Source organism: Oreochromis aureus, linkage group 23 (assembly GCF_013358895.1).
Source record: "Oreochromis aureus strain Israel breed Guangdong linkage group 23, ZZ_aureus, whole genome shotgun sequence".
In the NCBI taxonomy this organism is placed as follows: Eukaryota; Metazoa; Chordata; class Actinopteri; order Cichliformes; family Cichlidae; genus Oreochromis; species Oreochromis aureus.
Window position 1 is genome coordinate 4,274,018 of NC_052963.1, and position 26,637 is coordinate 4,300,654.

Here is a 26,637-nt window from a genome sequence, read left to right on the forward strand (position 1 = left end):
AACGAATCCACAAATCTTTATAAAATAATTAGTTTTTCAATTTACCTGTAAAAAAAAAATTAAATTAAAATTAAATTAAACAACATAAATAGGTAATACATGATAGTAGATCTACAAACATTATATTCTGTTGCTATGAGTTCTCCAAAATTCACATCTGTTACTGAAATTTGAGAAAATAAATGAATAAATTCTTGTTGACATATTTATGATGTCATTTTTTTCTAGTTCCATGCAACATTCACTTTCAAAATAATTCACACTTTGTAAATTCATCGTATTTCTTTCTTTCACTGACACTGTGTTCTGGGTTGCAGCACTCCTGGTACTTCTTTGAAGGTCTGGTGAAATCCATGGCTCATTATCTGATAGAGCACGGGAAGGTTAAGGTAGATCTGTTGCAAAAGCTTTCTTTTGTCCTTAAGCCATTTTCTTACAAACGTGACTCCTCCAAATCTTTTCCTTTTCTTCTTTTCCCATCCTGTGTCCAGGTCTCCAGGAACCAGCGCTTTTCTGCATCCTACTACCATGCAGTAGAGACTCTGGTCAATATGCTCATGCCACACATCACCCAGAAATATAAGGACAATCTTGACGCGGCTCGCAATGCCAACCGCAGCCTGGCAGTTTTCATTAAGGTTGCCACCAGCTGATTATTTTAATTTATATATTATATTTATGTAGAAATATAGAAATATATCTCAAATTTTCTTTGTTTTGAGGTTAAACATTAAAACATTTTACTACTTATTGTTTATAAAAAGACTGAAACGATAAGTCAATTCAACTCAGAAAACTAAGCTGACTTTTTTTTTTATGCGTCTTCGCTCATTATATTTGTTCCCTTTTCCACACAGCGCTGCTTCACCTTCATGAACAGAGGCTTTGTATTTAAGCAGATCAACAACTACATGAACTGCTTTGTTCCTGGAGACCCCAAGGTGAGCAGGCATATTGTCTCTAAAGATTTGATACAGGTTGTTGAAGTTAATATAAAACCATAAACTGCACATTCTCTTATGGTTCTCATAGACCTTATATGAATTCAAGTTTGAGTTCCTGCGGGAGGTCTGCAACCATGAGCACTATGTCCCTTTAAATCTGCCCATGCCTTTTTGGAAAGGGAGAATACAGAGGTTCCAGGGTAAGAAAAAACCCACAGTTTGCACTGACTTCATCTGTACATTCCATCTTTTTTTGCTCTTGCCTTGTCCTGCTAATAAATGCCTGCTACAGATCTCCAGCTGGACTACTCGCTGACTGATGACTTCTGTCGAAACCACTTCCTGGTGGGACTGCTGCTCAGGGAGGTGGGTGGTGCACTTCAGGAGTCCAGAGAGATTCGTCAGATTGCCATCCAGGTGCTCAAGGGACTGATGATCAAACACACGTTTGATGACCGCTATGCTTCCAAAGTAAGTTCTGCAGCTCTTGGCCATTATCCTTCTATTTGGCCATCTGCTGCATTTCCATAAAAGTATGTGTTAGATGTAGTTTAACCAGTGTGGTACACAATAATTTTTCAATTTGACAGCTTTAAATGATTTAACTCAAGATTTGTTGTTGCAGAGCCAGCAGGCCAGACTTGCCACTCTCTACCTCCCTCTGTTTGGCCTGCTTCAGGAAAATGTTTATAGGCTTGACATCAAAGAGTCCGCGCCTCTCGACAATTGTAATGTAAATGTAAGCCTGACACCTAGTGGTTGTAAACGGAATGGTAGCTTGCATCTGTAATGCACGCCTCAGTTCTGCAGTTTCTCTCTTTACTGTTTTTAAGTAAGTACTAGAGCACTTCACAGTAGTAATTTTAGTTTCTGTCCCAGAACCCACGAGAGGACTCTCTGGTACAGACCTCCATGGTGACTCCTCAGAAACCTGGCAGCTGCATAGAGAATGCTCTCCACAAAGATGTGTTTGGGGTCATCTCTGGAACAGGTGTTTCCCTTCTTCTCTGTCTTATAAGGACATTACTGAGTAATAAAAATGTGTCAAATTTAAATAATTTCAAATAAATAAAATAAAATAAAAATTGTAAATAATTTTCTAATATTATTTAAAATGAATAAACTGTATCTTTAATCATAGTCTACTGATCTTGCACCATGATCACAAATGAAAAATGTGTTTTTGTGGTTTTGCTTTTGGTGAAAACCTTTTCTTTTACTTTGCAGCCTCTCCTCAAAGTTCCACTACCAACGCCAGCTCAGTTCACCATGCAGACTCCAAAGGCTCTCTGGTCTCTACCGACTCTGGGAACAGCCTGCTGGACAAGAGCAGTGACAGGACCAACTCTCTGGAAAAGGTAGGTCACCACTTGTGACATGGCAATTCCTTAGGCACATTTGTTGTTGTTTCTTCTTGATGAAATAAAGATGAGTCAGTGGCATAGAGGAATGTTAACATCACTCTTAAAAAGTCAGACTAACATTGATTGATAATAAGGGTTGATTGATAAGGAGAATAATATATTTACTGGTAGTGGAAATTCTGGCCTCATTTGAACTTTGAAAAAGATCTAGTCTGCAACATAGAAAACATTTCTCAAGGTTAACCAAAACATAACTATTTGAGAACTACTCAGGTAGACTAGATTAAACCTGGACATATAATATTAAAATTGCCCCACCTCCCAGGAATATCCAGAGACAGGGAAATAAAAGCCTTGTTTCATGACACAGACTACATTACTCTGTTGGAGTCATAATAGTAACAAAGCAAAAGCAGCGTCGGTAAGATTCAAGGTCTCTTGAGATGTGTCTTTATTTTCTATTATTTTCATACCCACACCCTCCTCCCAACAGTGCTCCATCACATCCCAACTCCACCAAAAGGAGAGATCTACCAGGAGGCATTCTATCAATGTGCTCCCTCTCTTTTTTGAACCCAAACACCAAGTCCCACCTCATCTCAATCATGCAACCAAGCGGGTCACCATGGACTTCTCTCTCCTCACTGTTCCCCTGCCTGACCTAATGCAGGACAATGACAGTGATTATAACAAGCCAGCTGCAGCCCAGAGGGTGGATGCAAATCATGAGGAAAACTTAACTTTACAAGTATTCTCTTTGACATGTGTGACCCCTTCAGAGTGTTTTTCATATTACAGAGTCTTGCAAATTTGGGATTTGTAAGATTGGCTGACCTTGTTGCTTTTTCACTTCTTTTCTTCTATACTTTTTAAACCTGGAGTTTTTGTTACTGTCTGCAGCAGTAGACAGGTTTTAAAAAAAGTATTTGGCATTTTTCATCTTTAAAGTTTGGTTTGTTTGAGTGATGGGTTATATCTCTTAAAAGGTTGATTTTTTTCAGTACTCCAAAGGTTGATAAGTAAAAGTTTTCTCTACTTTGTTCCTGTGCATCAGAATCCGTGCGCATCAGCCCTGGGCAGCACTGTGCTGCGCTCTGACAAACTGGACCAGGATGAGATCAAAAACCTATTTATGTGTTTTCTGCATATCCTCAAGAACATGTCAGAGGGTAGGACAGAGTGTATGAGTCATGATTTGTGATTTTGACACGTGCTGTGGTCTAATAATCTAATTTCATGTCATTTTATCATACTCAGAGGCTCTGTTTGCTTACTGGAGCAAAGCTGCTTCCTCAGAGCTAATGGACTTCTTCACACTGATAGAGTAAGTAGAGAAAGAACCTTTTTATTATTACATACATGTAAGAGTGACTGAACATTTTTTAAAAATATTTTTTTATAGATAACATAAACAAGATAGATTGTATTAGCAAGCCTTAGATGTCATAGTAAGCAAATTAATGAACACTGGCTTCGCTAGGTTCACTAAAAGATATTGACAAAGTGATGCCTGCCCCAGTTTGTGGACTACTGTTCTACCTTGAGTTTAGAATTTCAGTTGTTGCCATTTGGGATTTTTTCGTTTAGAGCCATAATTGGTCATGTTTGTTTGCACCAGTCTGCTGGACCAATATGGTCCTTGCCATCTGCGAGTTAGCTTGACCGTGGAGAACTTTCCTGGATTGAAGAGGGAATAAGACCATACCCAAACTCTGTCTTGTTCTTGAAAGTTATGGCTGCCATGTCTGCTTTTATCATATTCTTAAGACATTTGGTGTAACATCTTGAGTTTGCAGCCACAAATCCAAGGGTCGTTTGAAGATTCAGATACAGATGCAGCTCTCCAGGGGTCAAATGGGTACTAGAAGTAATAACTTGTGAATAATAAACCCTGTGTTTTTCCTGCAGAGTCTGCCTTTATCAGTTCAGATACATGGGGAAGAGATTCATCGCCAGGTAGAGTCAATATTGTTCTGTCTGCTGATTTCTGAATTCTTGAACTTAAACTAATTTTGCTGGCATTCCATGCAATTAGTGATTCATATATAAACAGAGACTTTTAGCGAATCCTCTGTAAATCTTTTAACTGTTGGATTTTATTTGTTCTTTGATCTTTAACATTGCTGGCAAGTTGTTTTATGGCCCCTCCCTGGGTAAGATCTTACATTCGCTGGTTGCTTAACAAAATGCATGACATTCTTTTTGCCTCTGTCAGTTTAAAACCACATTACATATTAGACATTTATTTATTTCAAGTGTCCATGGTTTATTTTGTACAACCATTAACACCCTCAGTAAGTGATGCTTTAAAATAACAGTATTATACCCTTTTGTGTGTCTTTATTCTGACTTAGCTGTAAATAAGTCATTCAAGCTTGCAGTTAATAGTACTTCTCCTTTTTCCAACAGGATCCATGAGGGGGCGGGGCCTGTAGGTCCTGACAGGAAATCACTGACTCTCCCTGTGTCTCGTAACAGAGCTGGGATCCTCCACGCCCGTCTGCAGCAGCTGGGATCTCTGGAGAATGCTCACACCTTTAACAACAGTAGGCCTGTCCACCTGAAATGAATGATTAAATGGATGCTTTCCATATGTCAACAAAAAAAAAATAAACATATAAATAAAAATACCCAATAATTTAGTCTAAATCTGGTAATGTAGAAATATTTGTTAGTTCATCCGACTTAGCCACCTAGTTGCCTGGCCACAAATTACTTTGTACAGTACTGGTTCGATTTTAGCAAAACTTGCACATGGTGATCACCTAATGGCTCTTCACCTAAATTGTCAAGGTCAAGCTCAACGTCTCGTTTTTTTTTGTTTTATAGACAATAATCTATGAATTGCAATCGGTGATATGCTGGATAAGATATGTCACTAATGATCTGTTTTTTTCCATCTGTCTTCCATTTGGCAAAGGAAGAATTTGTGACCAACGTTTTTTGAGTTTAAAGGTCTTGTTTGCTAATTTGATAACTAATCTTAAGGCAATGTTTTGTGTTCTTTGTGTGTTTTCAGTCAGAGTTTTTTCCAAGTACAGATGTACATGATTCCTAAAAATCATCCCACATCTGTTTTAAATGTTTTGAACATGAGCAGAAACTACACATATATCTAAAGCAGTGGTTCCCAAACTTTTTTTGGCAGGCCCCCCTTTTTCACAAGACAAATGCTCGCGCCCCCCACAAACACATCCTCCAAACACACACACACCCATATTTTCTTTACAAACTCCATTGCGGTTTATTTCACACCTCAAACATTTAGTAAACAATTAAGCAAATACAAGTAAACGGCAATAAATTACAGGTAGTAATAACATATACTACTAACTCTTTTACGCTGCGTCCACACCTACACGGGTATTTTTGAAAACGCAGCTGTTTCTATGCGTTTGGGCTTTTCGTCAACACGTAAACGGCGTTGCGATTCACCGAAAACGGAGCTTATTTAAAACTCCTTTTTTGCGTTTATGTATGGACGAGGAATACAGAGTTCGTCACGCAAGGACAAAGGTATGTGCCTCTTTTCACGTCACGCTGTGCGCCACGTTATTGTTTACATGAGATGAATTGCAGAATGGCAGATAGAGACAAAATACTGTTACTGTTAATCTGACTATCTTCAGGTTTTACACGCTTACATACACACGCAGTTACTGTCCCTCCATTTAGAAAGGCAGAGGCGTCACGGTGTAATTATTTTACATGTAGTTGTTTTTTTTCCTGTGTAATAACATTGCTGTCAATACATTTTTCAAAAAAATGTCTCTCTGTGCAAAATGGGTTTAAACACATGAACAGCTGTGGGATACTGTTTGTCCGTGATTTGAACAGGGGGAACAAATTACGGCAGGATCAGCCTGATATTATTTGTATCCCACTGTAACTTTACTGCATAAAGAGCTAACATGTCCAAAATGTCAGGAGTAGTTAGTCATTACAAGAAGTGTTTGTGAACTAAAAATCAAGAATGTGGGATACTGCTTGTCCGTGATTTGGAGAGCCCAGCGCTGCTCCCGAGGCAGGGAAACTAATTTTGCAGGGCAGACCCACCTTGGCACTTGTGCAGGTGAAGCCAAAGGGAAGATATGCTTCACATATTTTCTAGTCTTTGGCTTGGAAGGAAGTTGGTTTGGAAACATATTTGGCGATGCTTCATCTCCTGCTTTGCGTTTATGTGGAAGCCCCGTCAAAAACCTGTCCACAGTGTCCAAGCGCTCTTTTTTTTTTTCTTTTCATACCGCGCCCCCCCTGCAATGGCTCTGCGCCCCCCCTAGGGGGCGGGCCCCACACTTTGGGAACCTCTGATCTAAAGTATTACAGGTAACAAATGAAATGATCACTGATGGGATAATTATTCACCAAAGCAAAAGACACAGAACTGTAAGCAATTTCTATGTTGAAATAGGCCAAACAGAAAGAGGAAGTAGTTTTATTTTGTTGAATCATTAGGTAACGCTTTTATTTTTTCCTTGTTTAAAAACATTCGAAGAATGGCATATGCCGGAATGCCAGAAACAAAGTGTTTGATGTTCCAGTACTCAGGTGAAACCTACATGTGGGGTTACCAGCATATAAAAGTAAATCATTAATGAGACAGAATCAGTATGAAGGCAAAGCACACATAACAGATTTTGAGATAGCGTGATGATGCATATGAGGCTATACTTTACACAAACTACAACTGTTTTCGTAGAAAAAAAACCCCTAACCTTCAAAAAATTGATTTATTAAGAGTTAACTGGGTTACAACCAAGACTATTAAACTAAAACTTCTTACGTCATTTAATTTCAGAAATAATGACACGTCTCCTAATAAGTACTAACTGAAAATATACACATTTGTATTATTTTTATCTAGTCATTTTTAATAGCACACTTTATTTGTAATCATTTGGGCAAGAATGTACTGTATATACTTAGAGTATGTATGAAATGTTATTTTCTTCTTTCAGGTTGAATTTCAACATACTTAAGACTGTACTTAAAGTACTTTGTGTGTAGCTGGGGTGAGTTGTACTGTGCTAAAATGTGGTCATGAAGCAGATGTTGCTGTAGTTAAAGTAGGATATTATTGTTTTTATTTATTTCTTAGACCTAAATAATATTGTGTTTATCTGAATTAATGTAGCCATGCTTTCCCGAGCTCATGGCAGCAACTGATTTGTCTTTTACTGACTCCTTCGGGGAGTTGGTAATGGTGACAAAATCAACAACAGGTCTGCCATACAAGCACTTGGCAAATCGTTATTGGTCTTAGATGTAAATCAATAAACCAATCAACAGTATGCACTTTTTTATGGCTCTAATAAAACATTATCTCTGTCGGAGACGTTGCATATGTGCTTTCTGTGCAGCGTACTCCCATACGGAAGCAGATGTGAACAGCCAGTGCCTTCTAGAGGCCAACGTGTCTACAGAGGTCTGTCTCACTGTGCTGGACACACTTAGCACTTTCATCATGGGGTTCAAGGTATTAACAGAGACAGCCAACATGACGCCCTTTATTTTCTGGCTCAGCCAATAAACTCACCTTCCCTGTTTTCAGACCCAGCTGAATTCAGATCTCGGTCACAATCCCCTGATGAAGAAGGTTTTCCAGGTGCACTTGTGTTTTCTGCAGATACCTCAGTCTGAAGCCGCCCTCAAACAGGTCTTCACCTCACTCAGGACTTTCATTTACAAGGTGAAATATCTGACCCCGTGTTTATTGACTTAACATGGTTGGGCTGAAGTTGGTTGTAATCCATGTGGTTGTGATTTTTTGATATCCACAAATCCACTTGAAATGACCCCACAGCTGCATTTCCATGTCCTCTAGTTCCCTTGTACCTTCTTTGATGGCCGGGCCGACATGTGTGCCTCTCTCTGCTACGAAATTCTCAAGTGCTGTAACTCCAAGCTGAGCTCCATCCGTAGTTATGCTGCCCACCTTCTCTACTTTCTTATGAAAAGCAATTTCGACTACACAGGTCGCAAATCCTTTGTACGAACACATCTGCAGGTAAGCGTTTCATTTGTGTTCGTCTAAATTTGACATTTTATGTGTTTAGTTATCTTTCCTAGTCTCTATCTACATGCAATATCTATGATGTATCTGCTAACCATGTTAAAATGATGTATCTCTGTATTATACAGGAAGTCTTAAATGTAAGGTTCGCTTTACTTGTTGATATTCACCCAGGTGGTAATTGCTGTAAGTAAGCTGATTGCTGACGTCATCGGCATAGGGGGTATGCGCTTCCAGCAGTCTCTCTCCATCATCAACAACTATGCCAACAGTGACAAGACCATCAAGGTGAGGAATGAGAGTTTGGTAGGCAAAATAAATTACTGGGAGAACTGTTGAATAATTTTTGTTATTTCCTGTCCCAAACTGGTTGATTAACACTTGGTCAGATACATGTAGCAATGCTATCTATTACTAGATTGCTAAATAGATAAATTTCAGCCTTTCTCCTGTTTTGGGGCAAACACATTTCAGTACTCACTTCTTGCTTTATGTAATCCTGAACATTCACTTTGTTGTTGTGCTTGGGCAGCACACGGCGTTTCCTTCAGATGTGAAGGACCTAACAAAACGCATCAGGACAGTGCTGATGGCCACAGAGCAAATGAAGGAGCATGAAAATGACCCGGAAATGCTGGTAGATCTCCAATACAGCTTAGCCAAGTCCTACACCAGCACCCCTGAGCTCCGTAAAACCTGGTTGGACAGTATGGCTCGCATCCACAACAAGAATGGGGATCTTTCAGAGGTATTTTACGTCACATTGAATACCTTGCCTTTTTTTTCTGCAGTAAGGCATTGTTGTGTTAGCCTCTGACTCGTGACTGTGTTTGTGCTTTTCACCTGCAGGCAGCTATGTGTTACGTGCATGTTGCTGCTTTGGTGGCTGAGTATCTCTGGAGGAAAGGTAAGTTGAGGATATAATGTAAGGTCTTCTGGCAGTTAACTATTTGAACTCCAACATTTCTTTATGATCCTCATTTACAGAAGTCATAAAATGAATCTCTGATAAACATTACAACAGTAGAGGAACATTATCCTGGAGAGATTGATTGATAAACTCAATAAAGCCTATCAAGTCTCTTGTTGTTTTCAGACGAAAGATTTATGGAGCGTAATAAAAAGCTATATGTCTTACACATATCAGAGCTGGGGATGTCTGCAATCGAAATTGTAAATTGTATACACTGCAAATTCCTCCAACTCTAAAACCATCAATAATTGTAAAAAATAAACAGTGTGAGTCATATTCCTTCGTCGTTATCCTTCAAGCTCGGGTCCTCTACCAGACACCTTGGATGTTCTTGGTCCTGTGCAGTATTTTTGCTGCCCTCTTCTTGACAGAGAACTCAAATGTTGTTCCTGGGAAGTGCTTTAGTTACCACTGGGACTACTGTTGCCTTCACCCTTCACGTCTCTCTCTCTCTCTCTTACTACACACACAAAAGCGGAAGAAACGTGGCCGATGATTAGTGAGTGTCACAACCAGGATGAAAGAACAAACAAAGGTCCACGAGTACATCAGGAAGGTACCCGCAACTGATAGTGTTCTTAGTGATTACCGCAGGCAGCAGAAGCCTGACAAAGAAGAGGAGGAAGGAGAGAGGAACAATCAGGGAAGGGCAGGCCCCTGCATGGCATGTACCACTGGCTGGCTTGTTTGTCCAGCATTTCCCACAAGATCCACTTGGACTGAGATCTTGCCAACCTCAAACCATTCCTGAACTATTTTTGCATTATGGCAGGGCACATTATCCTACATAAAGAGGCCATAGCCAACCGGGAATATTGTTTCTATGACAGGGTTGACATGTCAGTGGTGATAGTTTTATGCTTGATCAGTGTATGGTTCTACTGGACCTCTCTCAGCTAATCCTGTTGGACTGATTGGACTTTTTGACCAACAGGACTCAGAAAGTTCGGGTCAACAACTCTCTTTCCGGTCTCCATTCCACCTCCACTGGCTCCCCCCAGGGCTGTGTGCTTTCCCCCCTGCTCTTCATCCTCTACACTGATGACTGCAGATCCACACAGCCCAACTGTCACCTGGTTAAATATGCTGACGACACAGTTCTCCTGTCACTGCTGTCAGGCCCCTCACAGCACCACGGGCCTACTCTTCAGGAGTTTGTAGAGTGGTGTGACAGCTCCAAACTTGAATTGAACGTGAGCAAAACCAAAGAGATGGTGGTGACCTTCTCCAGTAGGCAGAGGGATCTGGCTGCTTCAGTCACCACCACCATCCACGGGAAGCCAGTGGAGGTAGGTGAAGAGTACAAATACCTGGGAACCATCTTTGACAACCTCCTGAAATTCTCTGCCAACACAGAGGAGATTCTCAGGAGGTGCCACCAACGGCTATACCTCCTTAAGAAACTCAACTCCTTTGGAGTCAGCACACCCATCATGATGACTTTCTACTATGCCTTCCTGGAAAGCATCATGACCTTCTCGATCACCTGCTGGTTCCACTCCCTCAGCCTTCAGAACAGGAACAGACTGCAGCACACTGCATCAGTGTGCTCTAAAATCATTGAACTGCCTGTCAGAACTCTGGCACAGGTTTTCAGCCAACAGGCCCTTAGACAGGCAGCCAAAATCATCAACGACCCCTCTCACATTCTTCACCCCACATCACCTCTGGGCGACGCCTCTGCTGCATTTCCTGCAGGACTGAGAGGAGGAGAGCCACCTTTGTCCCCAAAGCCACTCTGGTTTTTAACTCCAGCCGATAAGAACATTTCCCACATCCATAAACATAAACTACACTCTTCTTACACTACTGACACTTCATTCACTTTTAGTCACTTACAGTTATTTATTCACCTTTAGTCACTTTAATTTTACAACTGTGTAATTTTAAAACTGTATATACTGTATATTCTGTGTATATTCTGTGTATTTATTATTTCACTCCTATTGCCTGTTCTTATTGTTCTTATCTTCAACGTATGCTGCTCGGTTGTTTGTTAATTGCCCCTTGGGGATAAATAAAGTCTTCTGATTCTGATTCTGTGTACCTTTTTTATGCCAGGCATGTTCAGGCAGGGCTGCTCAGCTTTCCGTGTCATCACTCCGAACATTGACGAGGAAGCAGCCATGATGGAGGATGTTGGGATGCAGGATGTTCACTTCAGTGAGGTCGGACTTTGTTTTGAGCTTTTCTGAATGTCAGCCTATAGAATGTCTTTTTAAAATTATTCATTGGCTTCAGGAATATTTTTTGGCAGTAACATTACTCCCACTTCTCAGTGTCTTTTCTAAAGATAAGATAATTGTTTGAGTTCAGGAGGTGCTGATGGAGCTTTTGGAGGAGTGTGTTGATGGCCTCTGGAAGGCAGAGCGTTATGAGCTCATTGCTGATGTCTATAGGCTCATCATTCCCATTTATGAACAGTGCAGAGACTTTGAGGTGAGATGCACACTGAGCACAAAGTATAGAAGTGTGAATTGTTTTGTTCGGTTCAACTTTATTTATATAATGCCAATTCACAACAACAGTTTGTAAATAAAACCATCTGCGTGACAGTTGTTGCAATTTGTTTTTGAATTTATCAAACAGAAACTGGCACACCTGTATGATAGACTCCACCGTGCCTATACTAAAGTGATGGAAGTAATGCATTCTGGCAAGAGGCTGCTTGGCACGTACTTCAGAGTGGCCTTTTTTGGACAGGTAAGTTTACAAAATAAAAAGTAAATAAATATGATAATAATCAAAATTTTCGGTTTAGCTTAAATTTGTTTTGATAAAAACAAATTTTATCAAACAATTTTGATAAAAGTATGGTGTTTATCTTATTGTGTTTTGCAGTACAGTACCACATACACACATACACTCTCTGATACAGCTGAATCTTTGAATCTAAATGGAACGCTACTATTTTTTAAATTGAGATTTCTCTTCTTTTCCCTTTCCTTTTAAGGCTGCGGTAAGTAAGTAGAGCAGTCCTCCTGCATGTCAGTGCCTCTTTACGTTGTTTAAGGGCTAATGTGTATTTGTAAAATTACTATCAAATATCTGTAGATTTTTAAGCTTTTGTTGCTTCATGATTTTTTTTGACCAGTAGTGGATAAAACGTGGTTACTTAATCACAAAACAATAGCTGTTGTGTGACTTTTCTATAATTTTATCTCTTTTCTGTTTCATTTGCAAAATCCAGAAACTCATCTTTTTTTTCAGTCACCCATTTCACCCATTGTGATTCTTCCCCTGAAAGTTTCCTTTGATTAATTGATGAAGCCTTTCCAACTATTACTTTTATACAAATAAACCGCAGTGTAACTGTTACGCATGTATGAATATATTACATTAAATAGATTGTATCTCTTTGACTCGGTAGTGATCAGCTAATGTTTGCTGTGTTTGATAACTTTCTGTATATAATTACAATCACTTAAAGTGGACCTATGGCTCTTATACACACACACACACATACATACATATATATATATATATATATATATATATATATATATATATATATATATATATGTATGTATGTAAAAAAAAAAAACACCCAGCACGCCCCTGCGGGCGGTTTATCCTTCAAGCTCGGGTCCTCTACCAGAGGCCTGGGAGCTTGAGGGTCCTCTTGCAGTATCTTAGCTGTTCCCAGGACTGCGCTCTTCTGGACAGAGATCTCCGATGTTGTTCCCGGATCTGCTGGAGCCACTCGCCTAGCTTGGGAGTCACCGCACCTAGTGCTCCGATTACCACGGGGACCACCGTCACCTTCACCCTCCACATCCTCTCGAGCTCTTCTCTGAGCCCTTGGTATTTCTCCAGCTTCTCGTGTTCCTTCTTCCTGATATTGCTGTCATTCGAACCGCTACATCGATCACTACAGCCGTCTTCTTCTGTTTGTCTACCACCACTATGTCCGGTTGGTTAGCCACCACCATTTTGTCCGTCTGCATCTGGAAGTCCCACAGGATCTTAGCTCGGTCATTCTCCACCACCCTTGGGGGCATCTCCCATTTTGACCTCGGGACTTCCAGGTTATACTCGGCACAGATGTTCCTGTACACTATGCCGGCCACTTGGTTATGGCGCTCCATGTATGCCTTGCCTGCTAGCATCTTGCACCCTGCTGTTATGTGCTGGATTGTCTCAGGGCATCTTTACACAGCCTGCACCTGGGGTCTTGCCTGGTGTGATAGACCCCAGCCTCTATGGATCTTGTACTCAGAGCTTGTTCTTGTGCTGCCATGATTAGTGCCTCTGTGCTGTCTTTCAGTCCAGCTTTGTCCAGCCACTGGTAGGATTTCTGGATATCAGCCACCTCCTCTATCTGCCGGTGGTACATACCGTGCAGGGGCCTGTCCTTCCATGATGGTTCCTCGCCTTCCTCCTCTTTCTTGGGTTTCTGCTGCCTGAGGTATTCACTGAGCACGCTGTCAGTTGGGGCCATCTTCGTGATGTATTCGTGGATGTTTCTTGTCTCATCCTGGACTGTGGTGCTGACACTCACCAGTCCCGGCCCCTTCCTTCCGCTTAGCATACAGCCTCAGGGTGCTGGACTTGGGGTGAAACCCTCCATGCATGGTCAGGAGCTTTCTTGTCTTTATGTCAGTGGCTTCTATCTCCTCCTTTGGCCAGCCTATTACCCCAGCAGGGTACCTGATCACGGGCAGGGCGTGGGTGTTGATGGCCCGGATCTTGTTCTTACCGCTCAGCTGACTCCTCAGGACTTGCCTGACCCTCTGCAGGTACTTGGTGGTTGCAGCTTTCCTAGCGCCCTCTTCATGGTTCCCATTCGCTTGCGGGATCCCCAGGTACTTGTAACTGTCCTCTATGTCTGCAATGTTGCCTTCTGGTAGTTCAATCCCCTCAGTTCTGACTACCTTCCCTCTTTTTGTTACCATCCGACTACACTTCTCCAGTCCGAACGACATTCCAATGTCATTGCTGTATAGCCTGGTAGTGTGTATCAGTGAATCGATGTCTCGCTCACTCTTGGCATACAGCTTGATGTCATCCATGTACAGGAGGTGGCTGACAACCGCTCCGTTTAAGTAGTCGGTATCCGTAGCCAGTCTTGTTAATGATCTCACTGAGGGGTTCAGGCCTATGCAGAACAGCAGTGGGGACAGAGCATCTCCTTGGTAGATCCCGCACTTGATGGTGACTTGTGCTATGGGCTTGGAGTTGGCCTCTAGTGTTGTACGCCACATCCCCATTGAGTTCCTGATGAAGGCTCTTAGGGTCCTGTTGATCTTGTACAATTCTAGGCATTCCAGTATCCAGCTGTGGGGCATTGAGTCATAGGCCTTCTTGTAATCAATCCAGGCTGTGCACAGGTTGGTCAGTCTGGTCTTGCAGTCTCGGCTGACCGTTCTGTCTACCAGTAGCTGGTGTTTTGCGCCTCTGGTATTCTTGCCAATCCCTTTCTGTGCCCCGCTCATGTATTGACCCATGTGCCTGTTCATCTTAGCCGATATGATGCCTGACAGGAGCATATATATATATATATATATATATATATATAAATATATATATATATATATATAATGTATAATATATATCTATATCTATATGTGTATTATATATATATATATATATATATATATATATATATATATATATATATATATATATATATATATATATGTATATATATATATATATATATATATATATATATATATTTTTAGAGATGGACCGATCCGATATTACGTATCGGTATCGGTCCGATACTGACCTAAATGACTGGATCGGATATCGGCGAGAAATAAAAAATGTAATCCGATCCATTAAATATCAAAAAAGCAGCTCACAAAACTTGCGACATGGCGTAACTCGGCTCATAACCGTAGCACGTTGCAGCAGTATGGGTCATGTGATAGAGCGGCTGTGTGTATTTGTAGCCTCGCTACCAAACCGGCATTTAATCTCCGAGGAAGTTATCCCAGAGAGAAGTAAAGCAAGTGTGCAAGTTCATCTCTGAATGTTTGTAAAGCATTCCCGCATTAAGCTTAACAACCAATATATGGAGCGACTGCCTCTCTCTCTCCCTCTCCTGCCGCTACTTCAATCGTGAAACTGCTTAACGATCAGCTGATCGGCTTTTTTGTCGCAAGTCCGTCTCTCTTTGTTTTTGGCCCACTTTGCACCAGAAAGAGGAAACCAGCGGCTGAACAACAGCAGCACGTTTAACCTTGATAAGCTGTTGTTAGAATTTATTTAATATTACTTTCTACACCAGGATCCTTTTCTACGTAGCTGACGGCTGGTAACTGTGCAGGGGCGGATCTAGCAAAGTTTAGCCAGGGGGGCCGATAGGGCATGAACAGGGAAAAGGGGGCACAAAGACATACTTTTCTTTCTTATTCTCATTTAAAATGTCTAGCTTTTAATAAATAATTATCTGAATCTTACACCCAAAGTTTTAATCTGATGTAAAATGTATAGAAGTCCATTACTGTATATAGTAACTGTTAAGTCTAATATACCCTAGTAAGCTATAGTACTTTTCCTTTGGGAAGGTACCATCTGTGCAGTCTGCAATTCTGTTGAAGAAAGATGTTGAATCTATTTAATTATTCTTGAAAAATAATTTATTTCTGTGCATTTTTTTCGCCCTGCATCAAATTAAAGTTAATTACATCGATTAAGCATCATGAGGTGGAGGGTGGGGGGTGGTTCCCTATTTTTTTTTGCTGGGAATTTGCAACCCTATTAGTTAGGTTGCTTAATATTTCTGCTAAGTACTCTTTAAAATACCAGAATAGGGAGGATGGAGTAGGTTTAAGTTTATTAGATTGATCAGTGTTGCTGAACTATGAAATATTTTGGGTGCAGTGTATTTTTTACATACAGGTATAACAGAATAGCTTTAGTGTTGTTGTTTATTTAAACTTGAGTATGAACTTATACAAAATGCAGCAAGATATTAAAAAAACAGTTTTATTGATTAAAAAAACACTATATCGGATTCATATCGGTATCGGCAGATATCCAAATTTATGATATCGGTATCGGACATAAAAAAGTGGTATCGTGCCATCTCTAATATATATATGTGTGTGTGTGTGTGTATATATATATATGTATATAATGTGTGTGTGTGTGTGTGTGTGTGTGTGTGTGTGTGTATGGCCGCCCCTCCCTAAGCCTGGTTCTGCTGGAGGTTTCTTCCTGTTAAAAGGGCGTTTTTCCTTTCCACTGTCGCCAAAGTGCTTGCTCATAGGGGGTCATATGATTGTTTGGTTTTTCTCTGTTTGTATTATTGTAGGGTCTACTTTACAATACAAAGCGCCTTGAGGTGACTGTTGCTGTGATTTTGCGGTGTATAAATAAAATTGAATTGAATTGGTGTGGCTCAGGTGGTGGACAGGTCGTCTACCAACTGGAAGCTTGGTGGATCAATCTCTGCCGTTGGTTACAATCCTGAGTTTCTCCCAATGTGTCCATTGGCACGTCATTTAGCATGATAATGCTAAACAGTGTTTATGCATACATAAAGTGCTGTATGAATGTTTGTGTCACTGGCTTTGAGTGCTCAATTTGAGTATGTCATTGTTAACACCTTTAAACAAATATGGACACTGCTTCATACATCTTGTTATTGAAAGAATAAATCCACCATCAAGTCATACAATAAGCAGACAGTGCAATACTAACAATGTGGAGCTGGAAATGAGCACAATAGGTCCACTTTAGTGCACAGATGTTTTCTTTAACCATCTTATTTCAGTTTTGATCTTTCCGTTTTGCAGGGCTTCTTTGAGGATGAGGATGGAAAAGAATACATCTACAAGGAGCCAAAGTTCACTCCACTGTCTGAAATTTCCCAGAGGCTCCTGAAGCTATACTCTGACAAATTTGGCCAAGAAAATGTCAAGATTATTCAGGACTCTGGCAAGGTGTGATCACATTTTTGTATGTTTGGATGACAGTAAATAGTAGACCTTAGCAACTGTGCAATAATCTTGAGAAAACGTTATTCTAGGTTTGACGTACAGATTACATTCAGAGAATTCACAATGAATATATGAAGTTTTTTAAATGTGTTTTTGAATTTTTGGCTTCACATAGGAGACAAACCTCATTCATGCATGAATACATTTTCACCTATTCACCCACTACAATGTATTTTGTTGCTGTTTATGCTATATCTCCTGGTAACCTAAGCCCCAAAGGCAAAGTTTTCCTCGCTGTGAATGTTTGTATTCAAAACCCATAACTATGACAACTGTTGATGAGCCTCAATCTGATTTTGGGTCACATACCACATGCCGAGGGTTACTTTTGAAGTGCTGAAATGACTAGACCCATCTTGCTTAAGAATTATATGAATTCTTGCTTAACCCGTTTTGCCCCACTGGCAACAATTGTTGCCAAAGTTTATCACTGTCATTTTTGACTCACAATAAAAAATCTCAAAGGTACTAATGCAACTTTTTCCACTTATATGCTAGTAGACAACTTAGACAAAGGTTTTGATTTTTAAAAAATCGTTTCCAAGTGCTTCCTATCGCATGACATCATCTGCTTCCCGCTCTTTCTGGCTGAAGACATGGCGGATGCAAATCATCCTGGAAAGAGGTAATTTTCATAAATTTCTTATGACTTTCCCCCCAAACATATTTATAATTATTTAATCATTCAAGTCTCTAGAGTAACCCTCCCCAAAAAAATTGTACCTAGGATAAATATTTTTTTGTTCATGGGCTTATTTTCTGTGAGTGGCAACAAAAGTTGCCAGTGGGCACATAGCATGTCGCTAACTAAAGGAAAACACTGTCTGCAGGATTGCTCCTAATTTACTTATTTAAAATTGTAGAATGATGTACAATGGCTCATTTTAGTCCTTTTAGAATAATTCCTAGCTAAATAAATTCACAGGTATTCAAGGCCTCTGTGTATAGGATTTTATACATTACCATACATCATTTTCTTGCTAGCTAAAATTTGCTTGCTAGCTAACATGTATGTTGTCCTTTCCTTAGGTACACCGTAGCAGAGATCCTGGCCATGCTGCAGGACTCTGAAACTGTGGCGGACATCACAGTTGTGCCTGAGTCAGAAATGCACGCACATGACACAGACTGTGACAGTGACCAATCTGATGATGAGGCCACTGGTGACCATAACCGCCTCCCATCAAGAATACTCAAAGGTGAAGGCTTTCTACCTAATTCGGACATGCAGCTGCCAAATCCCCCCGATGATGATCCTGGGTGCTCATCCTCAGTGAGTCAGACAGAGACTAGAAAGGTCAGTGGCACAAATGAAAAGGTGACCAGTCAGATTGTTGGGCCCATGCTCCACAAAACTAAGAACCAAGACAGGAAATTCAAAAAATCAAAATTGCGGCCAAAGCACCAGCACAAGCCAACAAAAATATCAGATCCTCGCTATGTCCCCAAAGAACATGATCCTGGCTTCACATCAGATGATCCAGTGGATATCTTCCTCACATTTTATCCCAAGTCCCTCAGAGATGTCACACTGAAATGTCCAATCTCTACGCTGAACAAAAGGGAAAACGCTCAACCTGACTGAGGATGAACTTCTTACATTCTACGGTATTCTGTTGATCAGTGGATACAACACAGTCCCAAGGCGGCGCGCTCTTCTCTGGTCAGACGATTGTGATGTCAGCAACAATGCTGTAAAAGATGCCATGCGGAGGAACAGGTTTGATGAAATTATGTCTTCTGTTCATTTAGTAGACAACATGAAGATCACAGCTGACCCGTTCTTCAAGGTGCGTCCCCTTTTTAAGCATCTAAATGACATCAACAACGCAATCCCGATAGCAGAACATGTGGCAGTAGATGAGATGATGATTGAGTATTTTGTAAGGCATGGGTGCAAACAGTTTATTAGAGGGAAGCCTATTCGTTTTGGGTATAAAATATGGAGCTTAGCATCCTCCTCCGGGTTTGTCCATCAGATGGAGCCATATGTAGAAGCCACACACATCTGGTGGAAACTGGACTTGGTCAGGGTCCAAGTGTGGTTCTTGGCCTGGCAGAGAAAGCTGAAGTGCCACCTGGAGTCAAGTTTTACCACGACAACCTCTTCACAACCCTGTCCCTGGTGGATGAGATGACCCTGAGAGGCTATGGCAGCTGTGGCACGATGCGACAAACTCAGCTCCATAACGTTCCCTTCACAGCACCCCAGACCTTCAAGAAGACACCCAGAGGAGATGCTGAGTATCTGGTTGAGGCAGAGAAGCTGATTGTAAGGTGGAATGACAACAGCGTGGTCACCATGGTGTCGAACATGGAGAGGGAGTTCACCGAAACTGAGGCGAAGAGATGGAATAAACAGAAGCGGACTATGGACAAGGTCAGACAGCCCAAGTGTATCCAGGACTACAACACACACATGGGAGGAGGGACCTGCATGACCAGTTTGTCAGCCGCTACAGAGTCAACATCCGGTCCAAGAAGTGGTGGTGGCCATGCTTCAGCTGGGCCCTGAACAGTGCCATGGTGAACAGCTGGTGCTATTACAGGTACACAAGGCTGTATGTTATTTAGTGATATCACAATCGAGTTGGTGATGTTTGACTCGAGGTCATCGCTAGTGCTCTTCGGTCGACAAGAGCAACAGTGATGATATCCAGACCAACATCACAAACTCAAGTGTGATATTGCTTTTACAGAACATTCTACATATGGGGCATGACGTTGTAGAAAGGATGAAACGATGCACATTCATGCATCTATCATGCTTGTTTTGTCATTCATTTAGGTCCTGGAAAAGCGGGAGAAGGATCTCCTCTCCTTCCAGAGGCTGGTAGCCCAGACCCTCCTCCTGCGCCATGGAACAAAGCCAAGTAGGCAGGGCAGAAGATCTTCAATGGCGGTGGCGATAACTGATGCCACCAGGTTTGATAATTTGAACCACTGGCCCTGCAACACTGGTAGCAGGTACAAGCGATGCAAGAACTGCGGCGGACGCACATCATTTGCGTGTGGAAAGTGTGATGTGCCACTACATGTGGAGTGCTTCAAGAAGTACTACACTGAGTAGAACATGCATGAAAGATGATGGAATGTATGGGAAGAAATATGTTATATATGTATATATGTTTTTAGAGGTTCTAAGAAAAAAATGTTTGTTGAGTATAAAAAAATTGAGAATAAAGAAATCAGTTCAAATTGTTTGATGTTTTGAATTTTATACAGGGGGAACCTGAGGCTCCACCTTTTTGTTATTATTTATTATGACTATATTATTATTTTGTTCTTATTATATTATTATTATTACTTCTCTATTATTATTATTAGGTGACATTTGACCTAGTGACAAGCTGTGTGACTACTGGCAACAATTGTTGCCAGTCATAAAAATGCTATTTTCTTCAAAAAAAAAGTACAAAATGGAAAAAATAAATACATAACATGATTCAGAGGGACTCAACTGATAAAATGATATGCCTTACAACTCTGAAAAAAATCTGGGCACAAACGGGTTAAGAATTATATGAATTCTAAAAAGAAATCTCAATTTTTAAAGGTTACCCTTTTGATTTATTTTCAGCTTGCACTAATTTGACCTGTGAATGTTATTGTTTTGCCAGTGTAACCTGTAACCTCAGAAAAAAATGAAGTTCTGTAGCTGCAAATACCTTTGTTAAAATGTTAACAAAGCCAGTTGGGAAGAGATCAAATATATACCTTTTATATGTCAGCTGCTATTCGGGAATACCGTTACTGGTTGGTTAACAGGCTAATTTCTTTCCATGTAAGCTTATATAGCTCTTATGGATTAAACACAAAAAAATATGTTGAAAAACTTCTTCTGCATCCACAGGTGAATCCGAAAGATCTGGACTCAAAGTACGCCTATATCCAGGTAACTCACGTCATGCCCTACCTCGACGAAAAGGAGCTTGAGGACAGGAGGACAGACTTTGAGAAGAGTCACAACATCTGGCGCTTTGTGTTTGAAACACCATTCACAATGTCGGGCAAAAAGCAGGGCGGGGTGGAAGAGCAATGTAAACGGCGGATTGTTCTCACCAGTATGTCATATAATCATAGAAACTATTTGTAAATTCAATTCAATTCAATTCAATTCAATTCAATTTTATTTATATAGCGCCAAATCACAACAAAAGTCGCCTCAAGGCGCTTCATAGGTACAAAGAAAAACCCAACAATCATATGACCCCCCTATGAGCAAGCACTTTGGCGACAGTGGGAAGGAAAAACTCCCTTTTAACAGGAAGAAACCTCCGGCAGAACCAGGCTCAGGGAGGGGCGGCCATCTGCTGCGACCGGTTGGGGTGAGAGAAGGAAAACAGGATGAAAGACATGCTGTGGAAGAGAGACAGAGGTTAATAACAGATATGATTCAATGCAGAGAGGTCTATTAACACATAGTGAGTGAGAAAGGTGACTGGAAAGGAAAAACTCGATGCATCATGGGAATCCCCGGCAGCCTACGTCTATTGCAGCATAACTAAGGGAGGATTCAGGGTCACCTGGTCCAGCCCTAACTATATGCTTTAGCAAAAAGAAAACTTTGAAGCCTAATCTTAAAAGTAGAGATAGTGTCTGTCTCCCGAATCCAAACTGGAAGCTGGTTCCACAGAAGAGGGGCCTGAAAACTGAAGGCTCTGCCTCCCATTCTACTTTTAAATACTCTAGGAACAACAAGTAAGCCTGCAGTGCGAGAGCGAAGTGCTCTAATGGGGTGATATGGTACTACAAGGTCATTAAGATGGGGCCTGATTATTTAAGACCTTGTATGTGAGGAGCAGGATTTTGAATTCAATTCTGGATTTAACAGGAAGGCAATGAAGAGAAGCCAAAACAGGAGAAATATGCTCTCTCTTTCTAGTCCCTGTCAGTACTCTTGCTGCAGCATTTTGGATTAACTGAAGGCTTTTCAGCGAGTTTTTAGGACATCCTGATAATAAAGAATTACAGTAGTCCAGCCTGGAAGTAATAAATGCATGAACTAGTTTTTCAGCGTCACTAAGAGACAGGCTATTTCTAACTTTAGAGATGTTGCGCAAATGGAAGAAAGCAGTCTTACATACTTGTTTAACATGTGCGTTGAAGGACATGTCCTGGTCAAAAATGACTCCAAGGTTCCTCACAGTGTTACTGGAGGCCAAGGTAATGCCATCCAGAGTAAGAATCTGGTTAGATACCATATTTCTAAGATTTTCAGGACCGAGTACAATAACCTCAGTTTTATCTGAATTAAGAAGCAGAAAGTTAGCGGCCATCCAGGTCTTTATGTCTTTAAGACATTCCTGCAGTTTAACTAATTGGTGTGTGTTACCTGGCTTCATGGATAGATAGAGCTGCGTGTCATCTGCATAGCAGTGAAAATTTATGCTATGTCTTCTAATGATGCTGCGTAGGGGAAGCATGTATAATGTAAACAGAATTGGTCCTAGCACCGAACCCTGTGGAACACCATAATTGACGTTAGTGTGTGAAGAGGACTCTCCATTTACATGTACAAATTGGAGTCTATTAGATAGATATGATACAAACCACTGCAGTACAGTGCCTGTAATACCTACAGCATGTTCTAATCGCTCTAATAGGATATTATGGTCAACAGTATCGAATGCTGCACTAAGGTCTAGCAGGACAAGCACAGAGATGAGTCCACTGTCAGAGGCCATAAGAAGATCATTTGTAACCTTCACTAAAGCTGTTTCTGTGCTGTGATGAGCTCTGAAACCTGACTGAAACTCTTCAAATAAGTCATTCCTCTGCAGATGATCTGTTAGCTGTTTGGCAACTACTCTTTCAAGGATTTTTGATATGAAAGGAAGGTTGGAGATTGGCCTATAATTAGCTAAGACAGCTGGGTCTAGAGATGGCTTTTTGAGTAAACGTTTAACTACAGCCACCTTGAAGGCCTGTGGTACATAGCCGATTATTAGAGATAGGTTGATCATATTTAAGATCGAAGATTTAATTAATGGCAGGACTTCTTTGAGCAGTTTTGTAGGAATGGGGTCTAAAAGACACGTTGATGGTTTGGAGGAAGTAATTATTGAAGTTAACTCAGAAAGATCAATTGGAGAAAAAGAGTCTAACTTAACATCAATGGTACTAAAAGTAGCTGTAGATGATATTACATCTGTGGGATGATTATTGGTAATTTTTTCTCTAATGATGAGAATTTTATTTGTGAAGAAGTTCATGAAGTCATTACTAGTTAACGCTAAAGGGATGGTTGGCTCAAAAGAGCTCTGACTTTTTGTCAGCCTGGCTACAGTGCTAATTCTAGAGTAGATTAACCAAAGTCTAATTATATCTTGCTGATTGTCAGCTGTTATTGTTGATTACAATCGCCAGTGTCTCACTCTAGTACAAATCACCTAAAAAATTATGCAGATGAATTTAGGTCTGGTTCATTAGTGTACCAGTAAGCTCAGCTCTTACTGTGCCTTATTAATAATTATGCTAACCGACTTGGCTATAGCGGAGACTCCGCCGTGGCCGTTTACAGGTACAGTGGATTGTTTAATATCCTGGTTACCAGCATTACTGCAGAATATACTGTTTCTGTGTTCAAAGGACACTTGTATGTTGCTGCTAACAACAGATATTTTTTCTCTTCCAATCCTGTGTTCACTCAGCCACCCACTGTTTCCCGTACGTAAAGAAGCGTATAGCAGTCATGTACCAACACCAGACTGACCTGAGCCCCATAGAGGTGGCCATAGATGAGATGAGTGCCAAGGTGAATGAGTTGCGACAGCTGTGCTCAGCCTCTGAAGTGGACATGATACGCCTGCAGCTCAAGCTCCAAGGCAGCATCAGTGTTCAGGTACAGTCAAAATCACAAGGTTATAATCATTTTTACTTCATCATTAATTATTTTATTCCTTTAATCTAGAATTAGCAGTCTTTGATTTTTATTTTCCAGGTAAATGCTGGTCCTCTTGCTTATGCCAGAGCCTTCCTAGACAGTAGCAGTGCAAAGAAATATCCAGACAACAAAGTCAAACAGCTCAAAGAGGTCTTCAGGTACTGACAGAAAACCTTCTTCCCACACACTATAACATGCCCAATATTACTATGATTACATTGTGCCTTAGTGAGCTTGGCTACAGAGGTTGGATGCTTGTCTTTCTGTATTGCATATTACTATTTTGCGCTTGTTGCTTTGCTTTGAGTTTTTTCATGCCTCTCTTTTCAGGCAGTTTGTAGACGCCTGCGGTCAGGCGCTTGGCGTTAACGAGCGGCTAATTAAAGAAGACCAGCAAGAGTATCATGATGAGATGAAGGCCAACTACAGGAATCTGACGAGGGAGCTGTCGAACATCATGCACGAACAGGTAGAAATACTGAAGAATGATGAATGATCACAACATGTGATGGCTCTGAGATACCTCATAACTGTTAAATATTTTATTTATCAAGTTTTGTTTCGTGTGAAGAATCAAGTTGCACCTGGTCTGTCTGATTTTACTTGTATTCACATCTGCATGCTTCATCTACACTTATCTACACATATATTTTGTTATGAGGGTGTTTGTCATTGTGTAATTTTATATTTAATTGCATGACAAAAAGTGCTGTCCTGTGCTGCAGTTCAACCATTACTAACCATGTTTCCTATCCCCTTCTTTATTTATGCTGTCCTGAGCAGCTTGGATGGTAATAATGATTTTATCATTGAATAAAGTAACTATTTACACTGTAAAAGATTTACAGACAGCAACTGACTAACAGCTTCATGGACATAGTATTTGCACCCAATTCTGCCTTCCCAAAGATGAACTGTAATGGCCTCTTTGTGTGTAGCCTGATAATTATGATTGTCCATGGATTAAGGAAAATGTTTATAGACCATTCCTCACTAATTCCATCCCCCACCTCCTTTTAAACATAAAACAAACCAATCAGTATATTTTAAGCTTCCCAACTGTCCATTTCTTCCAGATAAACACAGTGGACGATGGTCCAAGGAGCAATCTGTCTGCCTCTATGGGTATCTTCAACACCATCACTGGTACACCAACCAGTTCCAACCTACAGTACATGGCTCGACCACCATATTCTGACAGAGATGTTTGACATCAGAATTGCTGCTCCATCACTACTAATGACTGTTCAAACTATCTGAAGGATCAGCTGAAAACCTTCAAAGAATCTAACACTACCTAAAAACATAATGTGTTACCGTTTTTCCTCCTTTTTTTATCCGATTTCAAAATTTTCCAGGTCATAACCTGGAAAATCAATTCAATGTTATTCTGTTTTATTTATATAGCGCCAAATCACTACAAGGTGCTTTATATTGTAAAGCAAAGACCATACAATAATACAGAGGAAAAACCCAACCCCATTGAGCAAGCACTTGGTGACAGTGGGAAGGAAAAACCTCTGACAGAACCAAGCTCAGGGAAGGGCACCCACCTGCCGCGACAAGTGAAGTGAAGTCACGTGTGCTCCCCATTATTCTTGTTTCCTATGGAGACTCCATTCAATACAAATGGTTTTCAAACCTTTACAACAATTGTAATATCATCATCTGTCTACATTTTCATATGTTGTTTATTCTGTTCTGTATTCTAAGAGGGTTGAACCATGTGTAACTTAACAAGCATGTATTAGTACTTCAGTTTACAATATGGTCTTATCTTGTTCTTCTGTCCAGAGCCCAACCCAAAGGATACTATCATGGGGTTAACACTACAGACAAGGAAGTTTAGTGTTTTTGTATTTGACTACTTGATCTGTTTTTAACTCTGGGGATCTCATTCACATAGTGTGTTTGTAAAAGAGTGCTTTAAGACAGTGAGACATCAGTGCCACTGTAACCATTCATACATTCCTATGGCGCACAGTGTTCTTTCTTCATTTTTTTTCCTCCTGTCTAGCTACAGCAGAAGCTTTTTTTTTTTTGTAAAGTGCAGAAGCATCAGAGTTTATCTTTGATCTTTTCAAAGAATTAGTCACTCTATTTTAGGCCATTGGGCATTTATAGAAACTTAACAGACTGTCAGTCTGCCCCAGGGCAGCTGTGGTTACAACTGTAGCTTGCCTCCACCAGTGTGTGAATGTGAGAGTGAATGAATAGTGAAATTGTAAAGCGCTTTGAGGGTCTCGAAAAGTGCTATATAAATGCAATCCATTATTATTCATTATTATTACTATTTAAAGCCAGATGAACCAAAATGTTTTAACCTATTTTCTGTAACAACATTATGTGCAATATTTTTTTACAGTTACCAAGGCTACCCCCTCTTGCCAAAGACATGAGAACAAAAGACAATGCAATGCAAGCAAAGAGTGTAACAATTTGTAATCTACCCCTTTGTTTCTTTGTCATGACGCCTTTTATTACCTGTGAATTCAAATTTAAAAA

General features: G+C 40.5%; 1 protein-coding gene across 16 annotated transcripts in view; it reads left to right on the forward strand.

The window, feature by feature from the left end:
* Positions 1-26,637, forward strand: part of LOC116311830 (dedicator of cytokinesis protein 9-like) — a 73,839-nt gene that overhangs the window by 47,112 nt on the left and 90 nt on the right. For 6 of the 16 annotated variants that reach the window (XM_039606799.1, XM_039606800.1, XM_039606798.1 and 3 more), the window contains 27 exons: positions 318-389; positions 492-638; positions 858-941; positions 1,033-1,144; positions 1,237-1,415; positions 1,570-1,683; positions 1,824-1,935; positions 2,172-2,302; positions 3,363-3,477; positions 3,566-3,632; positions 4,217-4,264; positions 4,718-4,854; positions 7,669-7,784; positions 7,860-7,997; positions 8,133-8,315; positions 8,496-8,609; positions 8,854-9,069; positions 9,171-9,228; positions 11,356-11,462; positions 11,611-11,733; positions 11,884-11,997; positions 17,043-17,189; positions 21,100-21,310; positions 23,900-24,090; positions 24,190-24,290; positions 24,463-24,601; positions 25,209-26,637. The exon at positions 25,209-26,637 is cut by the window's right edge and continues 90 nt beyond it. In XM_039606799.1, the coding sequence (XP_039462733.1) occupies positions 318-389; positions 492-638; positions 858-941; positions 1,033-1,144; positions 1,237-1,415; positions 1,570-1,683; positions 1,824-1,935; positions 2,172-2,302; positions 3,363-3,477; positions 3,566-3,632; positions 4,217-4,264; positions 4,718-4,854; positions 7,669-7,784; positions 7,860-7,997; positions 8,133-8,315; positions 8,496-8,609; positions 8,854-9,069; positions 9,171-9,228; positions 11,356-11,462; positions 11,611-11,733; positions 11,884-11,997; positions 17,043-17,189; positions 21,100-21,310; positions 23,900-24,090; positions 24,190-24,290; positions 24,463-24,601; positions 25,209-25,343 (3,411 nt within the window). In that variant the 3' untranslated portion in view covers positions 25,344-26,637. The other 10 variants (XM_039606814.1, XM_039606802.1, XM_039606806.1 and 7 more) reach the window with 9 other exon arrangements.